The sequence below is a fragment of the Brachyhypopomus gauderio genome, chromosome 8 (genome assembly GCF_052324685.1).
Source record: "Brachyhypopomus gauderio isolate BG-103 chromosome 8, BGAUD_0.2, whole genome shotgun sequence".
In the NCBI taxonomy this organism is placed as follows: Eukaryota; Metazoa; Chordata; class Actinopteri; order Gymnotiformes; family Hypopomidae; genus Brachyhypopomus; species Brachyhypopomus gauderio.
Genome location: NC_135218.1, coordinates 7,484,633 through 7,510,154, shown reverse-complemented (window position 1 = coordinate 7,510,154; position 25,522 = coordinate 7,484,633). Strand labels below are relative to the sequence as shown.

The window sequence follows — 25,522 nt, the reverse complement described above, 5'->3', positions numbered from 1 at the left end:
GTGAGTGGGTGGAACACAAAACAACAGCTGCACCTGTCAGACATTTACAGCAGACTGACATAAATGTTCAAGCCACATGGAGGACACCAATCTAACTCGCCAGCCTAAATACGGAACCACAGGAGACTGGGGTGAGAAGCATCAAGTATATGGGAGGTGCTACTAGAACGTGACCCAGCCCACCGAAGCTTTCAGATGTCTGCATGTTCTCTGTGGCCATATGTGACTCAGCACAGAGGCACATAGCATAGTACAAAATCTGCCACAGGATATCTGTGCATGCCATGTTACTGATTATTCTTTGATACAGGACTCAAAGCGAAAACCCCTGGAACTCTGGGCAATTCACTTTTATCAGGTTTTGGTCATTTGTAATATTAACATTGTAATGTTTGCTGTTACCTTTTTCATATTTAAAGTGTGCTATAGGGACTGTTAACGACAGCTACATAAAATATCCATTAAAAGGTACGATTTACATGCAAAACTGAATATATTTACATTAAATCTAAATACATTTCTGTACACAAATCTATATAACTGCATATGATACCATGTCATCACTCAACCTAGTCTGCTTGCTCTTTTACACCCATGTTCCCACATCCCCTTCATTTAGAACAGATGCACACAAACCGATTTCTTTTTGTCATCTTTTATATTTTAAAAACAAACAAAAAAAAAGAACAGATTAAATGGAATTTACAGTAGACATTTGCAATCATTGTGCACTTTTAAATACCTCAACTTCCTGCACAGCTGTCAAAAAAACAAAACAAAAAAATGAAAAAAGAAAAGAAAAAAGGCAAAACACAATGAAAGAGGCAGGGGAGGTGGGAGGAGCCAGGGAGGGGGAGGAGCCAGGAGAGGGGGAGGGGGAAGGGTCAGGGACACGGAGTGAAGGAGCTTTAACTTATCCACTGGGGGTGTGGGGAGATCACTGAATATATAGATTTCTTATAATCCTTACATCACTTATATAAATATATCGAACCAAAAAAGGAACATTATTTCAACCGAGAGAGAGAGAGAAAAAAAAAGAGGAGAGAGAGAAAGAGAGCGAGAGAGAAAGAGGGAAAACAGCGCAATACAGAAGTCCACAACAGCATTAAGGCAAACAGAAAGCAAGAGAAACAGCAGAAAGAGAAAGTGAGAGGAAGATGGAGCTTCAGAAGAAAGGAGGAGGAGAAGAAGAGTGACAGGAGCGAGAGAGGAGTGAGAGAGGAGCGAGAGAAGAATGAGCAGGAGAGCAGCTGCATGTGAAGACTGGTGGGAAACGGAGGGACAGAATTAAAGGACAAGAAGAAGGTGTGGAGAGGGGAGGGGCTCTTCAGAGTTCCTCTGTCCAGTACATCGGTGTGCTAATGCCGCGCCTACCACCTTATGGCCTTGTGTGTATATGTAAGGACATATACAGCGATAGAGTTACACATGCTCACATATCTTATGTCCTCTTCAAGTAATTCTCAAAAAAATAAATTAAAAAGTAAAATTCCAAGGAAAAAGGGCCTGAACACCAGAATGGTCTCTTCTCGGTTCCTCAGGTTCCTCTCAAACGCCAGCTGCAGATCCATATTCCCCCTCTCCACTCTCCTTCCCTAATCCCCCCCTCTTTCTCTCTCTCTCTCTCTCCCACTCCATCCCTCGCTCCCTCCCTCCCTCCCTTCCTCTCCTCACTGTGAGCTCGCTCTCTCCAGCACGCGCAGGTCGTAGTTCTTTTTGGCAGCGCGGAGTTTGAACAGGCCTCCTCCACTGTTGTTGAGCTTGAAGGAAGCGTTCTGGGCGGCCATGGTGTTGGGGAACACCGCCACCACCGTGTAGAGGTGTGCTGGGTCGTGGCCCTCACACTTCACCCCCCCACCTCCCACTCCGGGACCGGAGCAGCCCGTGGGGCCCCGGGGCCCCTGAGGGTCCTTGAGCCACTGGATCTTGGCGCCACAGAGGGAGAGCTGGTTGAAGAGTTTCTCAGCCTCGGGCCGAGAGATGCCCTCGGGTAAGTCAGTCACCTCCAACACACGACTCACCACTGCAGTGAGAAACACGTTGTTCTACCATTAGATCATTGCAGATCCCTAATCAATATTAAAGTCCTGAAGTGAACCTACACTCGTTCGTAAAGATATGCCATCATAGTAAAGAAAACCATCAGTGTGCACTGGGAGAAATTAAGGTGACCTTTCTAGACCTTTCTTGAAGTTTGTATTAAATGCTGGTGAGTAAAAATATAGCCTAGGTCAGCTATCTTCGGTTTTGATTATGGATGTAGATTGCAGATACAGCAAGAATACTTGATTTTGTACCATTTCTGGGTAGAAACTGCTGGTTTGCAGAGTGTAGCAAGTGGCAAAAATAGACCCGGGTATAAAACAGACCCGGATATAAAACAGACCCGGATATAAAATAGACCAGGATATAAAATAGACCCGGACAGCATCTTAGCGCCGCATACCACACGCAGTCAGTCTACACAACTGTGCTGATTAACAATCTAGCGCTCGCTAGATGTCTGTTGTAAATTGGGCTTGTGTGTGTGTGTGTGTGTGTGTGTGTGTGTGTGTCTTACCCACATCAGTAGTTCCTAAGTCGGTAGAGGCAGATTTGAGTGTCTGTTTTTTCCCTCGAGCTCCATGCTTCATTACAGGGCCCTGTGGAGACACACACACATACTGCAAACTCAGCAGTTTCATTTGGCTCACATGTAGGAGAGAGATAGAGAGAGAGAAAATATATCACTGAGGAGGCGAGGGATGGGAGGGAGAGAGACAGAGAGAGAGAGAGAGAGGAGGGAGGGCAAAGACAGTAAATGTAATTGTGCATAAAGAAAAAAAATGAAGTTGCTTCATTAGTACTAATCAGAGGTGGGACCAAGTCAGTGTTTTGCAAGTCTCAAGTAAGTCCAAGTCTTTATACCTCAAGTCCCAAGTCAAGTCTCAAGCAAAGACACTCAAGTCAAGTCAAGTCTCGAGTCAAGACAGGCAATAGTCAAGTCAAGTCCCAAGTCTGAAACTTGGAATTTCAAGTCCTTTCGAGTCTTTTTTTTTTTTTTACTAATGTTGCAGGTATATTTTAAATTTTAAATGTAAATAATAGACATGCGTTCTTTTTTAAATCTGTATTCTCCTCAAATCTTGATAAAACATGTGCAACTGAAAACACGAAGTATAAAAAAAAATAAAAATTACACCTCTTTATTGCACAGTTCAATTTGTTAAACTTAGCTGCAAAAATATTCATACTTTAAACTACAATTTTCCAGAAATAAATATTCTGTGAAAAAGTCATAAGTAGAACTCCATGTTCAAATAAAAAGTGCTGATATTTTCACAGTACAATATAAAGAACCATAACAGCATTTTCCCTCTCTTCTCTTATCTGGTTTCTTGGAGAACATGTGTGAGTGACACAAGACAAACAAATATAAGAACTGAACAATTAACAGGAATCTGCAACTTTAGACATTTCAGTAAACTATTCTGCATTGCATTTGCTGGCCAAAAGTCTGTATGTCATTTGTGCACGATGAATGATGTCCCCATAGCTGAAAACTCGCTCCACTTTTGTCAATATATTTTTTTCTCGACGTAGATGTTCAAATACACAATCCATGCTGAGATAGAACTGGATATTATGATGGTGACAGAGAGAGGCTCTCTTCCCCGAGTTCAGATACAGAACCCAGGGTTGCCAACTCTCACGCATTGAGCGTGAGACACACGCATTTGACCGTCTTCACACGCTCTCACGCCACACATCCGATTTCTCACGCCGGAAAAAAATCTAGTTTATTTACCTCTGATCCACATCTATGATTCAATGAGTTACTAGTTCGCTCTGGCACCAACCACTGGCGATCGATCGATCGCGATATAATACTTAATTTGTGTCCATTTTACACCCCGCCCGGTAAAAATTTACGTTCGCCAACCCCCCTTTTGATTGGTTGTGCTGCAGCTCATGCACACACACACGTACAGAGTGTGGAAAAGCAGAGGACTGGTCTGCGTCAGAAGGACGGAAATGAAATTAATGGGGCGCACTTTATAAATATTAATATGCGTTTTAAAATTTAGATTTGGGGTAAAAAAAAAATCAAGTCTTTGCAAGTAAAGGTTCAAGTCCAATTCAAGTCCCAAGTTATTGGTGTAAAAGTCCAAGTCAAGTCTAAGTCTCTGAATATTTTTTCAAGTCAAGTCAAAAGTCTTAATATTAATGACTCGAGTCTGACTCGAGTCCAAGTCATGTGACTCGAGTCCCCACCTCTGGTACTAATAACCCCCACCCACCCCAAAAGCCCTCACACAGCCCCAGACCACCCACACCTCACCTGGTGGGAGCTGTAGGAGGACTGGGTGGGGTTGTGCAGGAGGGCCGGAGGACACAGGCTGTACTGCAGAGGTTGTCCCAGCAAGGAATACCGCCCGTCTCCTGTAACAGACGCAGAGCAAAGGACTCTGTCCTGGAGGAGACACTCCACCAGCAGGACAGGGGGACCCACACAGGGAGACCAGGACACACTCCACCAGCAGGACAGGGGGACCCACACAGGGAGACCAGGACACACTCCACCAGCAGGACAGGGGGACCCACACAGGGAGACCAGGACACACTCCACCAGCAGGACAGGGGGACCCACACAGGGAGACCAGGACACACTCTAATCAGAACCTAATCAGGTCACACTGAACCACCTCAGCTGGGGGACCGTGGCACATCTTGTGCTATTGTACAGACATGGATGACCTGTGTTTGTGTGTGTGTTTGTGTGTGTGCGTGTGTGTGTATGTGCGTGCGGTGCGTGCAAGTGTGTTCATATAATTGCCATGCTGTGGTAATATATTCTGAACACTCAGTCAATGACCTGCAGACACAAACAAACAGCGATACGGCGGTGTGTGTGTGTGTGTGTGTGTGTGCGTGCGTGTGTGTAGGTACCTTGTGCTGGTCCACCAGGCCGAGGAAACTGGGAGATGAGTGGCAGTGGGCCCAGACCAGGACACACACTGGTCCCACTACTGGACGGAGAAGGAGTGGGAGACTGTGTAGGAGACGCCAGAGGACTGTTCATAGTACTGACCTAGAGAGAGAGAGAGAGAGAGAGAGAGAGAGAGAGAGAGAGAGAGAGAGAGAGAGAGAGAGAGGGGGGGGGGTAGAGAGAGAGATAGACAGACAGGGAGAGAGAGAGATGGAGGGAGAGGGAGAGAGAGAAACAGAGACAGAGAGATTGACAGACAGAGAGACAGTGAAAGGTTGTTATATAGGTGTCCTATAATAATATAGTAGACAGAGGGACAATGAAAGGTTGTTATATAACAGACAGAGACAGTGAAAAGTGATGATATAGGTGTCCTATAATAATATAACAGAGAGAGACAGTGAAAGGTTGTTATATAGGTGTCCTATAATAATATAACAGAGAGAGACAGTGAAAGGTTGTTATATAGGTGTCCTATAATAATATAACAGAGAGAGACAGTGAAAGGTTGTTATATAGGTGTCCTATAATAATATAACAGAGAGAGACAGTGAAAGGTTGTTATATAGGTGTCCTATAATAATATAGTAGACAGAGACAGTGAAAGGTTGTTATATAGGTGTCCTATAATAATATAGTAGACAGAGACAGTGAAAGGTTGTTATATAGGTGTCCTATAATAATATAACAGACAGAGACAGTGAAAGGTGATGATATAGGTGTCCTTTAATAATATAACCGAGAGAGACAGTGAAAGGTTGTTATATAGGTGTCCTATAATAATATAGTAGACAGAGACAGTGAAAGGTTGTTATATAGGTGTCCTATAATAATATAGTAGACAGAGGGACAATCAAAGGTTGTTATATAGGTGTCCTATAATAATATAGTAGACAGAGACAGTGAAAGGTTGTTATAGAGGTGTCCTATAATAATATAGTAGACAGAGACAGTGAAAGGTGATGATATAGGTGTTCTATAATAATATAACAGACAGAGAAAGGTGATGATATAGGTGTCCTATAATATAGTAGACAGAGACAGTGAAAAGTTGTTATATAGGTGTAATATATAATAGACACGTCCCACAGAGGAGCATCATGTGTACCTGTGGCTCAGGTTTGGGTCTCTGCTCCACACTGTAATACTTGCAGGGATTCCACTGCACCAGGGGAGGATTCTGGGTCGGCTGAGGCCCGTTTGGAACACTCAACTGCATCACCATGACACTCGGGCCAGGGGGTGGCACTCCTACACACACACACACACACACACACACACACACACACACACACACACACACACACACACACACACACACACACACACACACACACACACACACACACACACACACACAATCTATTTATATATGACCTAATTCAATTGCACTGGTCTTTCTAGCATACACACCAAAACTGCAGATATTGACATAAATCCATGTGAACACTAATCATGTTCCTCCTGGTTTGGTAAATCTTCTGGTAAAATGCACAAGCCAGCAGACCCCGCTCTGTCCACCGCCCCATGGCATCATGGGACAACACGTCCATGACATCAGCCTTACGAGAGTAAAGCAGGTGAAAGGTGAGAATGGGGATTTGGAGGAAAGGTCACGCCAACAGCCATTGTTACCTCATTCACCCCAGAAGGTCAGTAGTGCGGCGCACGAGGCAGAGTAAACAAGTGACTGGGCTCGCACGCTGCCAGCTGTCTATGTGGAATATGGAGTTAGATCTTTCTGGGAAGGTTTCACCGACTTTGTTTGCACTAAGTCAAGTAAATGGTATTTGGACTATTGCATCGGACATGAAAATGAGTCTCAATACACGGACTGCAGGTGTGATTCTTAAATAAATAATAAGAAAAAAATACAGCCTGGTGTATGTATTCACAGATGAGTCCGATCCAGTGTTAGGTTGAGGTCTTAGATATTCGTTTAAGCGTTAGAGCAGACCGCCGGCCTGGACACAGGTCAGGTGATTCCACAGAAACACACTAAGATGCATTATCTACCTGAACAAAATGGTGTCAATGTTTAATCAACACTTTCCAAACGCACCCTAATCAAAGCTGGGGGCTCAGACACAGTGCAGCAGAGGGGAGGGGGGTCCATGTTGTGCTGTAGTACAGCCCGGTGCTGTTTGAGTCCGAGGTTAGTGTGGGGGACGTGTGCGGTGCGCCAGTAGTACCTGAATACTGCTGCTGCATTTGCTGAGGGCTGCATGGGGAAGGAGACTGGGTCATCTGGTACTGATCCGAACTGGGAGGCTGCAGGTAGCTCACAGACGGGCTAACACGCGCACACACACACACACACACACACACACAGTAAGTACATCATCTATTTCTGCTTGTGTGCCGTGTGTGAGCTGTAGGCACCGTTGATTCTGGTTGGTGTGTGTACCTTGTGCTGTTCTGTTGCGTGGGGGTCAGGACGCTGTAGTAGACGGGCATGGGTGCGGCCGTGGGCATGGCGCCCTGCACAGACTGGCTGACGGGCACCATGACGGACTGCTGGTACTGCTGTTGCACCACAGGCTGCGTTTCATTAGCTACGGGCACCTGGGGCGAGAGGCAGGAGTGTCACTCACTCACTCACACTCACTCACACACACACACACACACACACACACACACACACACACACACACACTTCCGGTTCTTTGAAAAAGGTCTTTAACCCCCTTAAAATTCAGCGGATTTGTCGGGATTACAAATAAAACTTTGGTACTGCGTTCAGTAGAGGACCCGAGTCCTCAGCAGTGATGGGTTCTGCCCCACTGAGCACACGCTTGACCCACTATTGTGTAGCTCCTCTGAGATCAAGGACCAAAACCTGCAGCTCACACACACACTGAACCTGAACTACTCGGAACAAATCAGGAAGAATGGGAGAAACGTCTCCAACAACCGGTGTGTGAAGGCGGTAGAAACACACCGATGTAGAGCAGTTACTGAACATCAGGGTGACGCTACACACACACGATAAATAACCACTGGGACAACCTGGGTGTATTTATAATCCTTATCAGTTTACTTAAGGGGGTTGAATACTTTCACAATGCACTGCAGATATTTGTACCCACACACACACAGACACACACACACCCACGGACACACACACCCACGGACACTACCTGATAAGAGGGCATGGGTGTGTACTGGACCATCATGCCTTGCATCTGTCCACTCATGCCTGTACGCTGTGAGTTCATCATACTGGCACTCTGCGGCTGCTGAACTCCCATCATGCCCTGATACGCCGGCTGCTGATTGGCCATCAGCGGAGACGGCTGGAGAGGAGCTGATTGGACAGAAGATGAGAGAACGGCGAATGAACAATGAGTATGGGGGGGGAAGAGGCGGGTCCAAGCGGAGAAGAGGGGCGGGGCTCACCTGGGGGCTGAGGCTGCGGGGGGAGGGGCTGAGTGCGTTGGGCCGGGTACGACACCTGGTGCGAAATGGAGCGGTACTGCTGCCCTGAACTCGGGTACTGACCCGCGGTGGAGTAATACTGCACCTGGATCTGGGAGACACACACAGATTAGGATGGGCCCGTGCTTGTCACCATTATATGTCAGAATCTCTGTAGCCACCCACACACTTCACACGGAGAGATTCGCACGCACGCGCGCGCGCACACACACACACACACACACACACACACCTCATCAAATGATATTACTGCAGTATCCTGGTGCATTTTCACCAGGATATTTCCTTAGCACCAAACACATTCCAGATGTTGATGTTTACAGAGAGTTCACCATGACTGATTCTCAGAGGCACTGCTATAGGTCCAGAATAAGTCCATCTCCACCACACAGACACAAAGCACAACACACTTTACGTATTTCCATCGTGTCCTTTTTGCTTTGAAACGTAGTCATCTCATGTAACGGGCATAAACGTCTCAACGAGTGTGAGCTTTTAGCAATGAAGTAGCTTGTGTGTACATAAGAGGGAGCAGACAGACATTAACCCATGACGGCAGGACAAACTGAAAAAACATACAAATAATTTATTTTTTTTTTTAAGTGTAACGGAAAAAGCATCAATGGCACCGTGCCAACACTGTGTAAACAAAGCGCAAACCCCTCACATCTCTGAGCTGAAGCCACTTCTGCTTTGTGCAGACACCTCCCCTCCACACACACACACACACACACACACACTCTTGATTGTTCACACACGCACTTCATTACCCACCCAACCATTTCTAAGACTCCAAATTCTCAGTTCTTCTCCTTTCCGGTTAAGGTGTGAAGCAGATATTTTGGGTGACGACTAGCTGTGCCAAACGGAAAAACAACCACTTCCCCTCTTCTGAACGACAGATCTTCTCCGCACGTGTGAAAGCAGCCAGGTTCTGTCTGACCTCACCGTCTACCCACGCTGGCTCCGCCCCACACAGAACAGGCAGTCGCACCCACCCTAGATAACGTACTGGCTTGCGATGTGTCATTCATGGTAAAGACAACAATCTTTGGAGATTTCAGCAGTTCAGATGTTGACGCACGAAACACGCAGTGGAGCGGAAACTTGACTTTTTTAGTTCTCTTGTTTTTTTGGATGCTTCTCTTTGCTTCACTTCTCCTTCTAACAAACCCTGCACCCCAAATAGTCACAGCAGGGTAACGGGTCACAGTTCAGGAACACCCGTGTACCACACCAGCTGGGCTTTTGTATTTTACATTTTGGGAAAACAAAAATATTAAACACAAAGAAAAACAATATTTGTATTCTTTGACTCCTCAGAAGTCTTGAGATGTAATGAGACTGTAATACTTGTGGCCGTGTTACTGTATGCATTCTTGATTATCAATAAAGACAAAATTACACAAAATCATCTTAAATTTTTCATCTTAAGTTTTAACCATGACATGATGACCTGCTGGAGGGGCTGTAGATGTATGACTCAGATAAACATACAATTACCTCAGCCAGAGAGGCTGGACCGACCCGGGGGGGGGGGTGTGTAAGTGAAGCGGGGGGGTGGTGTGTGCTACCTGCTGGGGTGGTGGAGGGGGCTGCATGTAGCCCTGCGAGGGTGGGGCCGTCTGCAGCACAGGCTGGGCAGGGGGCGGAGGGGGCGGAGGGGGGTGGGGGTGGGCCGTGGGGGGCTGGTACCCGGAGGGTGGAGGGGGGATGATGTAGCCTGCCTGCGGCGGGGGGTGCTGGGACAGGACGGTGGGGGGGGGCTGGTAGAGGCCGGGGGGCTCTGGGGCTTCGCTGGAGCCCTGGCGACTCAACGACATCTGTCCGAACGCTGGGGTCAGCTCGTCAGCCTGAGACGGATGGAGAGAGAGAGAGAGAGAGAGAGAGAGAGAGAGAGAGAGAGAGAGAGAGAGAGAGAGAGAGAGAGGGAGGCGGGTAAGCAGGCGTCACGTGTGCAGAGTGTGACGTGTGCGTGAGCTACACTGCCACGTCGCACTGAGCGGGGACCCGCCGTAATACTTTAAACATCAGATTAGTGAGGAAGAGGAGAGGAGGGAGCAGGGAGACGTGAGGAAGAGCAAGACAGGGGCAGTACCATGTTATACTGCTGAGAAGGAGACACGGGCAGGATGACCTGAGGACAGGAAGGACTGGAGTATGAGACGGGCTGCGGAGAGGGCTGGAGAGACGCCACCGGCTAGAGAGAGAGGGTGGAGGTAGAGAGAGAGGGTGGAGGTAGAGAGAGAGGGTGGGGTAGAGAGAGAGGGTGGGGGTAGAGAGAGAGGGTGGGGTAGAGAGAGAGGGTGGAGGTAGAGAGAGAGGGTGGAGGTAGGGAGAGAGGGTGGGGGTAGAGAGAGAGGGTGGAGGTAGAGAGAGAGGGTGGAGGTAGAGAGAGAGGGTGGGGTAGAGAGAGAGGGTGGGGGTAGAGAGAGGGTGGAGGTAGAGAGAGAGGGTGGGGGTAGAGAGAGAGGGTGGAGGTAGAGAGAGAGGGTGGGGGTAGAGAGAGAGGGTGGGGGTAGAGAGAGAGGGTGGAGGTAGAGAGAGAGGGTGGGGTAGAGAGAGAGGGTGGGGTAGAGAGAGAGGGTGGGGTAGAGAGAGAGGGTGGGGGTAGAGAGAGAGGGTGGGGGTAGAGAGAGAGGGTGGGGGTAGAGAGAGAGGGTGGAGGTAGAGAGAGAGGGTGGGAGTATAGAGAGAGGGTGGAGGTAGAGAGAGAGGGTGGAGGTAGAGAGAGAGGGTGGGGGTGGAGAGAGAGGGTGGGGTAGAGAGAGAGGGTGGAGGTAGAGAGAGAGGGTGGAGGTATAGAGAGAGGGTGGAGGTATAGAGAGAGGGTGGAGGTAGAGAGAGAGGGTGGAGGTAGAGAGAGAGGGTGGAGGTAGAGAGAGGGTGGGGTAGAGAGAGAGGGTGGAGGTAGAGAGAGAGGGTGGAGGTAGAGAGAGAGAGGGTGGGGGTATAGAGAGAGGGTGGAGGTAGAGAGAGAGGGTGGAGGTAGAGAGAGAGGGTGGGGGTGGAGAGAGAGGGTGGGGTAGAGAGAGAGGGTGGGGTAGAGAGAGGGTGGGGTAGAGAGAGGGTGAGGTAGAGAGAGAGGGTGGGGGTAGAGAGAGGGTGGAGGTAGAGAGAGAGAGAGGGTGGAGGTAGAGAGAGAGAGGGTGGAGGTAGAGAGAGAGGGTGGGGTAGAGAGAGAGGGTGGGGGTAGAGAGAGGGTGGGGGTAGAGAGAGAGGGTGGGGTAGAGAGAGAGGGTGGGGGTAGAGAGAGAGGGTGGGGTATAGAGAGAGGGTGGAGGTGGAGAGAGGGTGGAGGTAGAGAGAGAGGGTGGGGTAGAGAGAGAGGGTAGGGTAGAGAGAGAGGGTGGGGGTAGAGAGAGGGTGGGGTATAGAGAGAGGGTGGAGGTGGAGAGAGGGTGGAGGTGGAGAGAGGGTGGAGGTAGAGAGAGAGGGTGGGGTAGAGAGAGAAGGTGGGGGTAGAGAGAGAGGGTGGGGGTAGAGAGAGAGGGTGGAGGTAGAGAGAGAGGGTGGAGGTAGAGAGAGAGGGTGGGGGTAGAGAGAGAGGGTGGAGGTAGAGAGAGAGGGTGGGGTAGAGAGAGAAGGTGGGGGTAGAGAGAGAGGGTGGGGGTAGAGAGAGAGGGTGGAGGTAGAGAGAGAGGGTGGAGGTAGAGAGAGAGGGTGGGGGTAGAGAGAGAGGGTGGAGGTAGAGAGAGAGGGTGGGGTAGAGAGAGGGTGGAGAAATGGAGAGGGGGTAAAAGGCAGAAGGGAAAAGAGAACGAGAGAAGAAAACATCGGATGTTAGAGGAGGCAGCACCAAATAAGTACCAGTTGAGAAGGTAGGAAAGAGATGATGAAACACCTGGACAGGTGATATACAGGACGCAGTGTAGGGTGGCTGTAACGAGTCCACTCACCTGTGGCATCATGTGGTTGTGGTTGTGGCTGCTGATGGGGTGTTGGGGGTGGGGGTGTGGGTGGGGGTGTGTGGGGGTGGGGAGCAGGGCAGTCTGGGGGGGTTGTGGAACTTGGCTCTGGGGCTGCGGGGCGTTGGAGGGGCAGTTGGAGGGGCAGGGCAGGAGACTGCGGCCCTGCTGTAGAGGCTGGGGGCATGTGTCCGTGGTGAGGAGAGGAAGACCTGCAGAGGGGAGGAGACACAGAGAGGGGAGGAGACAGAGGGGAGGGGACAAACAGGGGAGGACACAGAGAGGGGAGGACACAGAGAGACGGGAGGACACAGAGAGACGGGAGGACACAGAGACGGGAGGACACAGAGAGCGTTTCAAAATGTTCTTCCTACAGTACAGCCACAATACACGTCTGGAAATCATATGCACAGATTCATGACCTCAAAGGCGCTGCAGAGGCACGTGAGCATGTATCTGTGTGTGTACCTGTACCTTTGTGTGTGTGTGTACCTGTGCGTGTGTGTGTGTACCTGTGTGTGTGTGTGTGTGTGTGTGTGTGTGTGTGTGTACCTGTGTGTGTGTGTGTGTGTACCTGTGTGTGTGTGTGTGTGTGTGTGTGTGTGTGTGTGTGTGTGTACCTGTGCGTGTGTGTGTGTACCTGTGTGTGTGTGTGTGTGTGTGTGTGTGTATGTGTGTGTGTGTGTGTGTGTGTGTGTATGTGTGTGTGTGTGTGTGTGTGTATGTGTGTGTGTGTGTGTGTGTACACCTGTGCGTGTGTGTGTGTGTGTGTGTACACCTGTGCGTGTGTGTGTGTGTGTGTACACCTGTGCGTGTGTGTGTGTGTGTGTGTACACCTGTGTGTGTGTGTGTGTGTGTACACCTGTGCGTGTGTGTGTGTACACCTGTGCGTGTGTGTGTGTGTGTGTGTACACCTGTGCGTGTGTGTGTGTGTACCTGTGTGTGTGTGTGTACACCTGTGCGTGTGTGTGTGTGTGTGTGTGTACACCTGTGTGTGTGTGTGTGTGTGTGTACACCTGTGCGCGCGCGTGTGTGTGTGTGTGTGTACCTGTGCGCGTGTGTGTGTGTGTGTGTGTGTGTACCTGTGCGCGTGTGTGTGTGTGTGTGTGTGTACGTGTACCTGTGCGTGTGTGTGTGTGTGTGTGTGTGTGTACCTGTGCGTGAGCCCCTGGCGCTGCCCTGCGAGCTCTTGCCCCCCAGGCTGTCTCCACGTGTCAGGATGGAGATGCCACTGAAGCTGCTTGCCTTGGTGACGGGGGGCCTGAGCGTGCGGTTGGAGCTGTCAGAGTCCGTGCTGCTCCACGGCCGCGGCTCCAGACTCTTCATGTCACTGTCAGTGCTGCTCTGACGACTGCTGGACGCCCGGCTGGAGCTCTCCTTGTTCCCCCTGGAGACAGGACACAGGGGCAGGAGACAGGACACAGGGGCAGGAGACAGGACACAGGGGCAGGAGACAGGACACAGGGGCAGGAGACAGGACACAGGGGCAGGAGGGTGGGAGGAGTAGAGTAGATCTTATTTACAATGGGAATTCAAGCACCCCTCGTCTCCAGAAGGGTGCGTTGAGATTTCACTCTGCATGTGTTCAGAGAAGGAAAAGAAAAGTAACACACATACAAACTTACATACGATTCACATCTTCAGACACACACACCCTCACGTACCACTACACAAATAAATACACGGGAAAAGTGGGAAGATAGAAAAACATCTCAAAGAAACCTCTGAAAACATCGAGATTAACAAGACAAGGACCCGGTCACACAAAAACACACAAGATGCACATTTGGATTATGCAGAGTATTGGTACAGCAAGCAAAACGCAAAACAAGACAATGATAGAAATCAATATAAAACTTACAAACATCTCAACAAAAACAACACCGACCCATGCCATTTTAACATGAACACAGCACAATGCAAACTACACAAACTCTCGCACACACACAAACACTACCATTTTCTTCAACTGTTAGCATACACACTTATTTTGTGCGACAGCTACGCTGTCCCTCTGGACAGGAGCAGCTGCCAAGAAAATCAATAATCAATCAATCACACCTTTTTATCATGTCATTTTCATATTCCAAAATTTCATTTAGTGACATTCCCCATGTGGCATGTAAACAAACACTATTTGTTCATTCAGATGAGCTATATGTAGACCTTAGCTATTAGTTTTCTTTTCACGTCAGGCAATAATATAAAACCTCCCTAGTATTAAAGCCAGACAGCTGGGTAATGTGTTAATCTAAGCCTTCCAGATTATACATGATTTATTTTTCTGGGTATGCTGCATGAATCATTTGCCTCAAACCAACCAGTTAAAATGTGCAATTTCATTCGTTTTACTGGACAAAGAGACCGCTCTCACACAGAGAGGACATTCTGAACGCCCTAAAAATTACCTTGTATTAAATCAAAAACAACACTTACCTGACAACACATGACTAACCTTGGCTGGTCTTTACGTGTGAGCTACAGACTACATCTACGCTGGCCACTGAACACAAGCCACTCTCGAATCGGTGACGACACGGGCCGGTGCAGGAACAGCGGGACTAACTAAGGCTCGAGACGTCGGCCGCGTGTCCTGCGACGGACCCCGTGGCAGCTGGTGCTCCTCGAGCGAGCCAGGAGCTGCCCCGTGAGAAGAAGCAGCAGAAGACCCAAACAGCAGCTTCCTACAGGAGCAGGTCCGATTCTGCATGTAGCTCATGGAACTCGGGTGTCAAAACCACCCGATGTGCTTGTTTCTGCGCTCTAAGTGCCAAGTGGTCGTCCATCTTTTTCTACCAATTAGGCCACTCGCGGGGCAGGTTTTGTTTGTCGGTGTTGTTTTTAGCACACGCAGCTTGATATGCCACGTAGTAGCTGCTAAGTAATGTAACAATGTGCCATACATCGTGGTGTTCCACACAATTGAGCTCCATCAGTGGATTTATCTAATTACACCCAGTTCAATAAAAATTAATGAGCACCAGTTCAAAATGTCGCTGGTGCTCCTTGTTTTCCACATGACCAAATTTCACTTTTCTTTTGCTCTACGTAATCTGAACAAGAAATGGTGAGGGAATGTACAAATGGATACTATTTCTTTTTAAACTGTGACAATATTATTGCACATAATAATGTTTCTTTTCACTTTGAATATTAAAGTTTTTAACTAAGTTTTAGAGCAAGAGCAACATTGGTTTAGGGTAAAATGTCACTACCTGATAACGTTGCTAGCAAAAGTCACTCATTGCTTGGTTTCTTAACTCTCGCATTGTCAACACACCGCCATGCGCCATGCAAGTTTTGCTTGATGTAAATTCACATTAACACTATTTCAGCACGTCTGATCCAGTTCATAACGGTCCTGATAAATCTGATCAGGTACGTAGGGGCAGGAAAACTTGAAAGAGCCGGACAGTGTGCTCCCACTGAAGTCCAAAGAAGTGACATGATCCGTAACGCTAATATTAACTTGTCTTCACAAACCCAATTACATCAACCCACCTGCACACAAACATTCACAGCTCCGAAATTATACGCAAATATTCAATAATCACAAAAAAGGAAAAGGCAGTAAAAAAAAATGTAGACTGATGTGCCAAAAGTCATGGGACAGGCTCAGCAAAGCACGAAGATGAAAAACGTCTGGATGCAGGATCTCAGGTGCAAATGGCTCTCTCCAACACATCCTCGAACTATTCGACCAGGCACGGCAGGCAAATGTGTCGGCGACATCATACCTCAGAACTCTCCAGAATGAGTCTACAGCATACGCAAACCTTACCATACGCAAACCTTACCATCGCTACGTTGATTCACGCACCATGCCACATGGTGCCGGTCATCTAGGGTCCAGTTAGCAACCTTACAAGCCCAGATGAGGTGCTGTGTCCACTATTGAGATGTTAACAGAGCCACTCCGGTGGGTCTTCTGTTCTCCGTCCTATGGAAACTATAGAATGCTACTCTGAACTGTGATATATGGGTGTGGGGCCTTCTCCCATGAATGTGGATGTGATTTCTGAGTAGCATGGATAATTCAACAGATTATTCCAGCCAGACGCTGTCCGTCACAATTATTAAGCTCACATGGATGGCCAGAGGGGTGTCCACTATGGTTGGTAATGCCTTTTATGGCATATTCCTGGAATAAATATAGTTTTGTGGCTCGAGGAATGTTACATGACAACACATTATGCTTTTTTCAAAAACTGAACTCTGGTGTGGGTTTTTCCAAGGCGTGCCCTGAGGTAAAATTTTTATACTGCTATCCCATGACTTTTGGCATGTCGGTGTAAATATGCACAATAACACATTTCCTTTTAAAGGAATTTGCTTGTAAAAAAAATGTTAAATTTAGAACTTAGAATAAATTTAAATGTAAAAACAAATTAGAAATACTATAAAATGAGGTGGAATGTGTACTTACCTATGGGGCTAAATTTGGTGCATGCATTATCAGAACGCCATATTCCACACTGTATAGATTACTGTTGCATGTCACGGTCTTCAGCAGGTGTCGGCTTTCACACAGAGGTTGGCTGATCAAAATTAAACCAATCAGGGCACGTAATAAACCCCAGCATCTGAGACCAGAGGTCCAACTGCTGCTGTACCACTGAATAGGAGTCGTGTCGCCATGCAAGTGAACAGAGTGTACGAAACAATAAACAACGGTCACATATAGAACACGATTTTATTCTCCATGTGCCTACGAACAGACTTCATGTGAACTACGAACATCAAAGTTACTGCGATATAAACACTCTGCTTACACAGAATGTATCATCCAAGAGGAGTCTTACTTATACAGTGAACGTCTAAGTGCAGCAAAAGTCCTGTTACGCACAGGACTGCAGTTAAATGCATAACCACCATTCAATTTCAGACACTGACTGCCAGAGAAGCACAGTGGATCACTTATCAAAGTTATAAGGAGCAGGACTTACCCAAGATGAAATGGAGGTTCTCTGGAAGGACCAGAACATAAGGGGATGCCACAACGACTTTAGAAAAACTACGAAAATGTACAGGGCAAGACGCCACCGGTGAGAGGAGGTATCAAGAAAGGACATTTTCAACACCAGCTGGGATATGGATATACTCCGTGTCACAAGATATAAATCCCACTGTAATGTGGCAGAAGGTATTTTAAGCTTTTGCCAACAGAGAACGCATCGTTATCACTAAAGCAGATAAATTACTGCTTCGTGGCGTATGTCAACATTTAGTTCATCGTAACGCCTCAAAGGAAAGACGGGGCACAACAAGGAATGTCGGTGTCCCGTTACGTGAAGAAATGCGGTGTTGAACAACACGACGGCAGACGCGTACGGCCTCCACCTCGAACTCAGCTCATCCACCCTTCTGCTGTAACTGTCAGTAGGAATGGTGTTGGTGGGATTCATTCAGGATCTGGCTGTATCCGCGGCTAATGTATCCACAACTTGACAGAATCAAAACCATATGTGCAACAGGAGAGGACTTGTGCCTTTACGCAGTGATATGGAACAGCATTAGACTGGAGCTAGTGTTCACAGTTCAGTGGCATGTGAACAGCACACCTCAGCTGATTGTGTTGATCCTAATGCAAACAAAACTGGCTATAAATAGTGACCTTTTCCTTGCAAGAGTTTCAACACTTAAAGAGAACTGAACATGCCTGCAAGGCAGTCACTTCGTCTTCATCTAGATGTATAGCAGCAGCACACAATAGCGGTCGTGTGTCACATGTGAAATACAAGGAACAAACTGGTCACGTAGATATCCAGGATGGGTGATATCCACCACATTTGAGAATCAAAGAGTAAACGGAGTAGAACATGTCAGGACGTATCAGATCTCCTGACCGACACCCATGTAAATAAGGAAAGGACTGGCAACACTGACCGTCTCCAAAATAACTGGAGTACTTTCCGCCATTGTCAAGAAAAGTGCATGTCATGATACCCCAATGATCTAGCCCATCTCTGGTACCATTACGGGGCAGATCTACAGTAGACTGGTGAGTGTTCCTAGCCACGCTGACAGGAGCTGTAAGAGACACTATTAGCTGGTGGTGAAGGGGTCCTGAATTTAGGAGGCTGTGCAGAAACATGCCAACATGCCAACAAGGCCATCACGTGCTGTTCCAGTGCCTTCGTAGCAACACGGCACAGCTGTCCAGCCTCTCTTACGGGCGTCAGGAAGTGGGCGCAAGGTCAATCTTACTTTACGTTGGTAGATGTTCTTATCAGAATTTATTGGCAATTTTTCAGTAGGCAAATGTAATGTTGCCCAAGGACTCTTATTGGTATAGCGTAGGGCACTTGCTGAGAGGGTTTGAACCCTGGCCCCAACAACAGAAGCAGTATTGTCACCCACTTGACTATACCAAAGACACATGAAGCCTGTGTGTTAGCCCCCATCTAATGCTTCTACACATCTGCATTCCACTTGGTCAGTGCAGGTTGCAAAGTAAGCTGAGAAACCCACCAAAGACCTCAGAGGTATCTGAAGGGGACATAATGTCCTGGATCTGGGTACAAGCATAGAAAATTGAAAGCTAGCATAGAAATTCTAGCATGGAAATTGCTCTAGAGTAGAGGAAAAACAAACTAGGCTCAAACAGTAGGTCTGAGAGGGAAGCTGGGCGTAAACAAGTCAAAGTCAGTTACCAGCACGGCAAATGCTCCACTTGATGAAGTAGAAGTGTAGATAAGAAGCGTTTTAAGCCATGCAACGCAGGGCAAGAAACAGAGACTGGTGTTCTAAATAAGGATCGATGTAAGAAATCTGTGTTTTAAAAAAGCACATTGTTAGACGAGGGACGGCACCTGGCTTGGGTTGAGGCATACTGTGTGAGGTTCCTCTCTGGAGATGGGAGAGAAACCTTAGCAAAGCCAGCAGAACCAGGCACCAAATAGAAAATGCCTTATTTGATCCATGTCCGATGGTGAACGTACACAACGGTGAGATGGCTGATGGTTTATTATACTTTGTAAGCTAAGCATTTCATTTTATAGGGTTTAGCAGAAAGGGAACAATTTGAATTTGAATGGTTTTCAATTCAGTGTCATGACATGGTCCATGTAAGAGTCAGATAAAAACAGACTTTTAGAGCTAGCGCCCATCATAGGGTTTTATTACAATGGGCCATTTGCAGTGAGCCACATGGGGAACTAACAGCTAATATGAACAGATTTCAGGATATTTTCAGCTAAGGACCGGAAAACTAAGACTACGTCAATATCACAATCACAGACCTGAAGGAAAGCAGCAATTAGCTTCTATGCTAATATGCATGAAGCTACGGTGATGGGGAAACCAGAGTCCCATGAGGCCTCCTAGCAAGAATATATGTTAAGCAAGTACAAGATAGTCTCTGTAACATGCTGGTAAACCAGCAGGATTCAGGGCAAGCGAGAGAGCCTAACACTGGAATGAACCAGTGATAGCACTATCTAACATAAGCGCAAACAATGGCTTCAATACTCACCCGCAGACAAGCAAACATCTGACCTCAGCCTGTGAAGGACAAGACGGGACCCTGAAAGTCAGTTGTAGTCACTAGGCTGCACGAGACGCAACCATACGAACATCTAATCTAACGTATCGACCCGTGTTACACAAGAGGCAGAAGAGTGCGAGTGTTCTGGGTAAGCAGAGTGTTTATATTACCTGTTGCATCATGCACCATGTTACGGCATGATGTTCTCAACAGGTGCACAGGTGCGAAACAGAGGACATAGTGCGTTTCGCATTGTTCTAATACCCAGTAGGAATGAAGCAGAACTCAATAGCTTCACATGCTATTGATAATGGGGAGACGTTCCACATCACGGCTCAGTATAGCACACTAAACACATTAAAAACAAGCTTAAACGTGTTCAATAAGAACAGTCATTGCTCTCTTGTGTAAAGAATATTATATAAACCTAAAACCACTCATTTCACTGTAAATCCACTGAAGTAATCAGGAACGTTAATTGTACTCTTTAATCCTCATTATTGGTGATGCCAACTAGAACTTGAACATTGTTTCTGAGGTCAAAACCCTGTTTTCAGAACTGCCAAAAGGCACATTCACCCAAAAGGATTGTATGCCATGTTACCCAGGCAGTACATGTCTAAACACAGAGCCTTATAGGATGTGTATCAGGGAATGAGATTGATTTCCACTGTCCAGAGGTGTCAATTCCAGGTTCAGAAAGTAAAAGTCCTCACCAGGATTTTGCTCAGGCTTCCTGGATTTGATTGTTGATTCCACTAATTTTACCTGGATTGCATCAATTAGAAAATCTAGCAAGCTTGAGCAAAATCCTGGTGAGGAATTTTACTTTCTGAACCTGGAATTGACACCTCTGCTACTGTCAGTGTATTAAACCTGCCCACTCACAAATGCCCTTTCTGATCCATCTGTTTTTATCTCAACGGGAAACCTAGATTTCTTACTTATTATGTAAAATAACTAGTGCTGTCAATTCCAGGTGCCGCGATTAAAAGTCCTCATCAGGATTTTGCTCAGGCTTCCTGGATTGTGTTGATTCCACTAATTTTACCTGGATTGCTAATTAGAAAATCTAGCAAGCTTGAGCAAAATCCTGGTGAGGACTTTTAATCGCGGCACCTGGAATTGACAGCACTAAAAATAACCCTTTCCCCACATTCACAACACTATAATGAACACACACAACACTTACAATAAATGGTGCAATCAATTTTGAGAACTCCACTACAAGGTTTTCTTTTCTAGTCACTGTGCAACTAGGGATGAAACATGGCACAACCTACCTTCATCGCGTTTCTTTAAATAAATAAATAAAAAATCTATGGAACATTATAAATGTGTTGTGAGGATATGGCAAATTATATTCACATCAACACATTGCAGTCTGTTCATATCAACAGCAGAAATTACACATGATGGACATCTCACCATAAATCATGAGCGGTGAAATCAACACTAGTGACAATATAGACTGTTAGCACCGCATTTTCAAAAATAGATGTGCCAGCTGTGTGGTAAAAAAGAAAACATTATAACTTTCGGTGTGTGTGTTGGTATAGTGTAGTGAGTAGTTGTGTGTGTTATTAATGGATAAGCTATTTTAGACTTTGCAGAGATGCACTTCCTGGGAACAGGGAGAACCAGGCAGAGCCAGAGAGAGAGAGAGAGAGAGAGAGAGAGAGAGAGAGAGAGAGAGAGAGAGAGAGAGAGAGAGAGAGCGCCAGAGAGAGAGAGAGAGAGAGAGAGAGAGAACGCAACACTCTCCCACCATTCACTCATTCTGCCATGCTCTCTCTGAACAATAAGGCAGTAATTACAGACAGGCCATTCCCCTAACAGTTCACCACAGCACATTACGAGCACACCGTTATGAGGATGACGAGAACACGACAAACCGCAGTAACTACAGGACATGCGTCAGTTAGGCAGAAGACTGTTGCATCACCATACAGAAAATGACAATTCCAGAACATTCCCCAGTGCAACCATAGCAACCAGGCTTAGCCTAGTCTCTCTCTCACACACACACACACACACACACACACACACACACACACACACACACCCCAATGTGCAGGTGCATACCAGAAAACGTGTGCAAAAATGGATGTGTTTTCAACAACCCCACCCAACAAAGAGATTTGCTTCAAATTCACATAGCAGCCATGCACGTGTCCCACAGAGCCAGGCTCTGACGCCAAGCAACACACGCTCACCACGGAGATGCGCATGGTAACATACAGCACACTCAGTACCTAAAGATTTGCCTCCTCTTATGAGAGGAGGAGGAGTGGCCTTCAGTGGACAGTCTGTAGGGTCACATTGGGAAGAAAAAAGGCTGCATGTTACTACATGTGTGTCGGGGAGGGAATGAGTTAGCATGCGCGCTTGTGAGGGACTGGTTACACAGGCCAAAACAAGAGCCTGCTGTCCACGCCCAGACAGACACCGCAGACGACCGTCAATCTGACTGACATGGACGCAGACCTCCGGTTTTGTATCAGGGTGGGGCAAACACCCCCTGAGCATCTCTGCACAAGCCCATCGGTCTGACCCTCTCCTCATATCACCAAAATACTCAACCTTTAAGCAGTGCCATGTACTCTATTATCACTATAAACATTTTTATATGCAGTCTGTATTTAACACGCACAAAACAAAGTATATTAATTAAGTCTTGCATGTAATATTGATGTCATGTTTCAATATTTTCATTGATCAAATCTTAGATTAATATAATTGATATAACTTGTTTGACTAGTTTGACATGATGGTTTCTTAGTATCAAAGATACAGAAATCCTAACTTACAGATGGAAGTGCATATTATACTTTTCTCCATTTGCAAATTTAGCCACACGTTACAACAGTATATGGTGGGCTCACATTATGTCAATGTTAGTGGGCAATGCTGGTTAGAGGTAAAGGCACTCACAAAACCATAACAGCTAGAAAGAAACTCATCACATAAAAATCCCACCCCAGTACTATACTGGTTCAGCTAGCTACGTTGCCAGTGCATCATTAGCGTTAGACTTGGCCCTAAATAAAACACAATGACTCAAACCAGCGTTGCTCACCAGTGCAGGAGTTTCTTACCTGTTGTCATTGATGTAGCCATTTTGAGAAGACTGTGAAGAAAGAAAGAAAAACACCTGTATATTATGAAGTGCTTCACACCTGAACTCAATCCCCAAACTCACAAATATAGGCCTGAATACACACACTTCTCGGACTCAGTCAAACTAGATAAACCTAATTGTTTTGTTACTTTTTTATTCAAAGCAGATACCAAATATTTATAAACTGAAAAGCAAATATTTAAGGCTTCCTAGGCAGCTCAAAGGAAGCTGTAACACCAGGCTAGCGATCTGGCACAACGGAATTTGTTTTTTTACCCTTGTAAGACACAATGATAACATAGGAAATCATTATATTCAGAGACACCAGACTGACACAGCACCAGTCAAAGAGTATGGACAAACCTTGAACCCATCACACCCATGGAACAGTACATGGACTTCTGCAGTGTACACTGAAGTGTAAGACTATTAAAACCTATATTTTACATGCTTCTGAGGAGCCACCCATTGCCTTTATGATGCCATCACACACTTATGATCACTTTAACCAGCATCATGAAGCCTGTTACAGCAAAGTTAGCAAATGTGCTAACCACGTGTTTGCTTCGAAACTACAAATGAAAACTGTAGGCATTAAAAATATGTAAACCTTCGTAAAACTACATTTGTAGATGTGCACCATATATGTCTGAGAACCAACGTGATGACACGTTCCCAGTCGTTAGAGTGGTACCGGTTAGGTTTGGTACAGGCTGAAGTGGAACAGAAGGGTGTGGCACCGCCACACCGCTGGTGCCACGTACCTCCCGGGCAAAGATTCGGTCTCGGACCCGCTGGTACTCCTCCTCTCGCTCCTCAATGGACTTACTGCGACGCCCATCCTGAAGGGGAACCCGGATCTGAGGGAGAGAGAGGTGGAGAAACACGGAAAGCTTACTTAGGTGAGGAGGTGGTGGAGGGTGAGGGGTGGAGGGTGGGGAGGTGGAGCCCACTCCAGCAAGCAAAACTGCCATGCAGTGCACGACTGAATCTTGTGCACGACTGGACGTTCACCTGGCTATCGTCGTCACGACTGGACGCTCACCTGGCTATCGTCGTCACGACTGGACGCTCACCTGGCTATCGTCGTCACGACTGGACGCTCACCTGGCTATCGTCGTCACGACTGGACGCTCACCTGGCTATCGTCGTCGCGACTGGACGCTCACCTGGCTATCGTCGTCACGACTGGACGCTCACCTGGCTATCGTCGTCGCGACTGGACGCTCACCTGGCTATCGTCGTCGCGACTGGACGTTCACCTGGCTATCGTCGTCGCGACTGGACGCTCACCTGGCTATCGTCGTCACGATTGGACGCTCACCTGGCTATCGTCGTCACGACTGGACGCTCACCTGGCTATCGTCGTCACGACTGGACGCTCACCTGGCTATCGTCGTCACGACTGGACGCCCACCTGGTTATCGTCGTCACGACTGGACGCCCACCTGGTTATCGTCTTTGTCCATGCTGGCATCGTCCCTCTTCAGGATAAATTTCTTCTGGAAATCCATGTTCCTCTCGTCCTTGATGTGCTCTGAAAATCTCTGTTCAGGGCTGCAAAAAAGATGGAGGCACAGAGAGGCAGAGGAAGAGGGGAGGGAGAGAGAGAGAGAGAGAGAGAGAGAGAGAGAGAGAGAAAGAGAGAGAGAGAACGAGAGAGAGAAAACACATCAGTGAGACAATCAAATCAAATAGTGTGTCTCTGGCTGACTGCGGCAATTTGAAGCACCAACATTTTTCTCCATAGCACACCTTTACTAGCACATAACCATTTAACCGCATAACAATTATAACATCCGACTCATTAAAAGGATGTACACAGCATAGCCAACATGGCCAGCTTAGTACCTAACATATTTGTATGCAGTTTATAAAATTATTTATTATTATTATAAAATTTATTATTTATAACATAAGGGCACGTGCCACAGATTCATTAGCTACCTGGTTTTAAAACCTGGTGGGACTATATCAGCTTGAGAAATTGTGTGTGCTGAAACGAGGCACCGAGGAGCCCCGTGACGGCTCCACGTGACGGTGTGGGAGCGTCTTACATGCGCGTGTTGCTCGTTTTGTTGATGATGACCGCTTTGCCCGTCTGATCCACATTGTGGTCCATCCCAAAATAAGCTGCTACTCGATGCAGCAGCATGCGATGGTACGAGGTCATCTGAGGGAACTTCTTATACTGGTTACTGGAAAGATACGCAAAAAATACATATGTTTACATTTCACACACACACGTATAAAACTAAATTAGGCATATGATACTGTCAGTGGTGCAAAGCTTCAAGCCAGCAGCAGGGGGCAGTAAGCATTGTATTCAATAGCCCCAGAGTCATCTCCCACACTCATTACCTCTGCCTTATCCACCAATTCAATACCTTCAATCAGAATACTTAGCATTTTTGTTTGTTTCAGAGCTATTGTTCTAAGTAAATTTGCAAGTCCTGTCAATTCAGCTTGCTCACTATTGCATTAACACTGTTCAGGATATGCTTTTTGCCAAGTAAAACACCCTCCTCCCCACTGGAACTATCCGGCAATATTAACGTCACTTTCTTCCCTCTGTGTCAGCTGCATGATTCCTGAAA

The 25,522-nt window shown here is 46.9% G+C and overlaps 1 protein-coding gene across 9 annotated transcripts in view; it reads right to left on the bottom strand.

Moving 5' to 3' along the window:
* Positions 1 to 650: 650 nt before the first annotated feature.
* The window catches only part of r3hdm2 (R3H domain containing 2), a 49,458-nt gene continuing 24,586 nt past the window's right edge, over positions 651 to 25,522 (bottom strand). For 6 of the 9 annotated variants that reach the window (XM_077014119.1, XM_077014123.1, XM_077014120.1 and 3 more), the window contains 18 exons: positions 24,983 to 25,123; positions 24,374 to 24,482; positions 23,690 to 23,785; positions 22,903 to 22,934; positions 22,060 to 22,113; positions 13,473 to 13,705; positions 12,310 to 12,530; positions 10,509 to 10,610; positions 9,985 to 10,263; positions 8,372 to 8,501; positions 8,113 to 8,279; positions 7,380 to 7,537; positions 7,165 to 7,265; positions 6,081 to 6,223; positions 4,933 to 5,074; positions 4,325 to 4,425; positions 2,564 to 2,645; positions 651 to 2,026 (listed from right to left, as the gene is read on the bottom strand). In XM_077014119.1, the coding sequence (XP_076870234.1) occupies positions 1,674 to 2,026; positions 2,564 to 2,645; positions 4,325 to 4,425; positions 4,933 to 5,074; positions 6,081 to 6,223; positions 7,165 to 7,265; positions 7,380 to 7,537; positions 8,113 to 8,279; positions 8,372 to 8,501; positions 9,985 to 10,263; positions 10,509 to 10,610; positions 12,310 to 12,530; positions 13,473 to 13,705; positions 22,060 to 22,113; positions 22,903 to 22,934; positions 23,690 to 23,785; positions 24,374 to 24,482; positions 24,983 to 25,123 (2,644 nt within the window). In that variant the 3' untranslated portion in view covers positions 651 to 1,673. The remainder of the gene's footprint in view (positions 2,027 to 2,563; positions 2,646 to 4,324; positions 4,426 to 4,932; positions 5,075 to 6,080; positions 6,224 to 7,164; positions 7,266 to 7,379; positions 7,538 to 8,112; positions 8,280 to 8,371; positions 8,502 to 9,984; positions 10,264 to 10,508; positions 10,611 to 12,309; positions 12,531 to 13,472; positions 13,706 to 22,059; positions 22,114 to 22,902; positions 22,935 to 23,689; positions 23,786 to 24,373; positions 24,483 to 24,982; positions 25,124 to 25,522) is intronic. The other 3 variants (XM_077014128.1, XM_077014127.1, XM_077014126.1) reach the window with 3 other exon arrangements.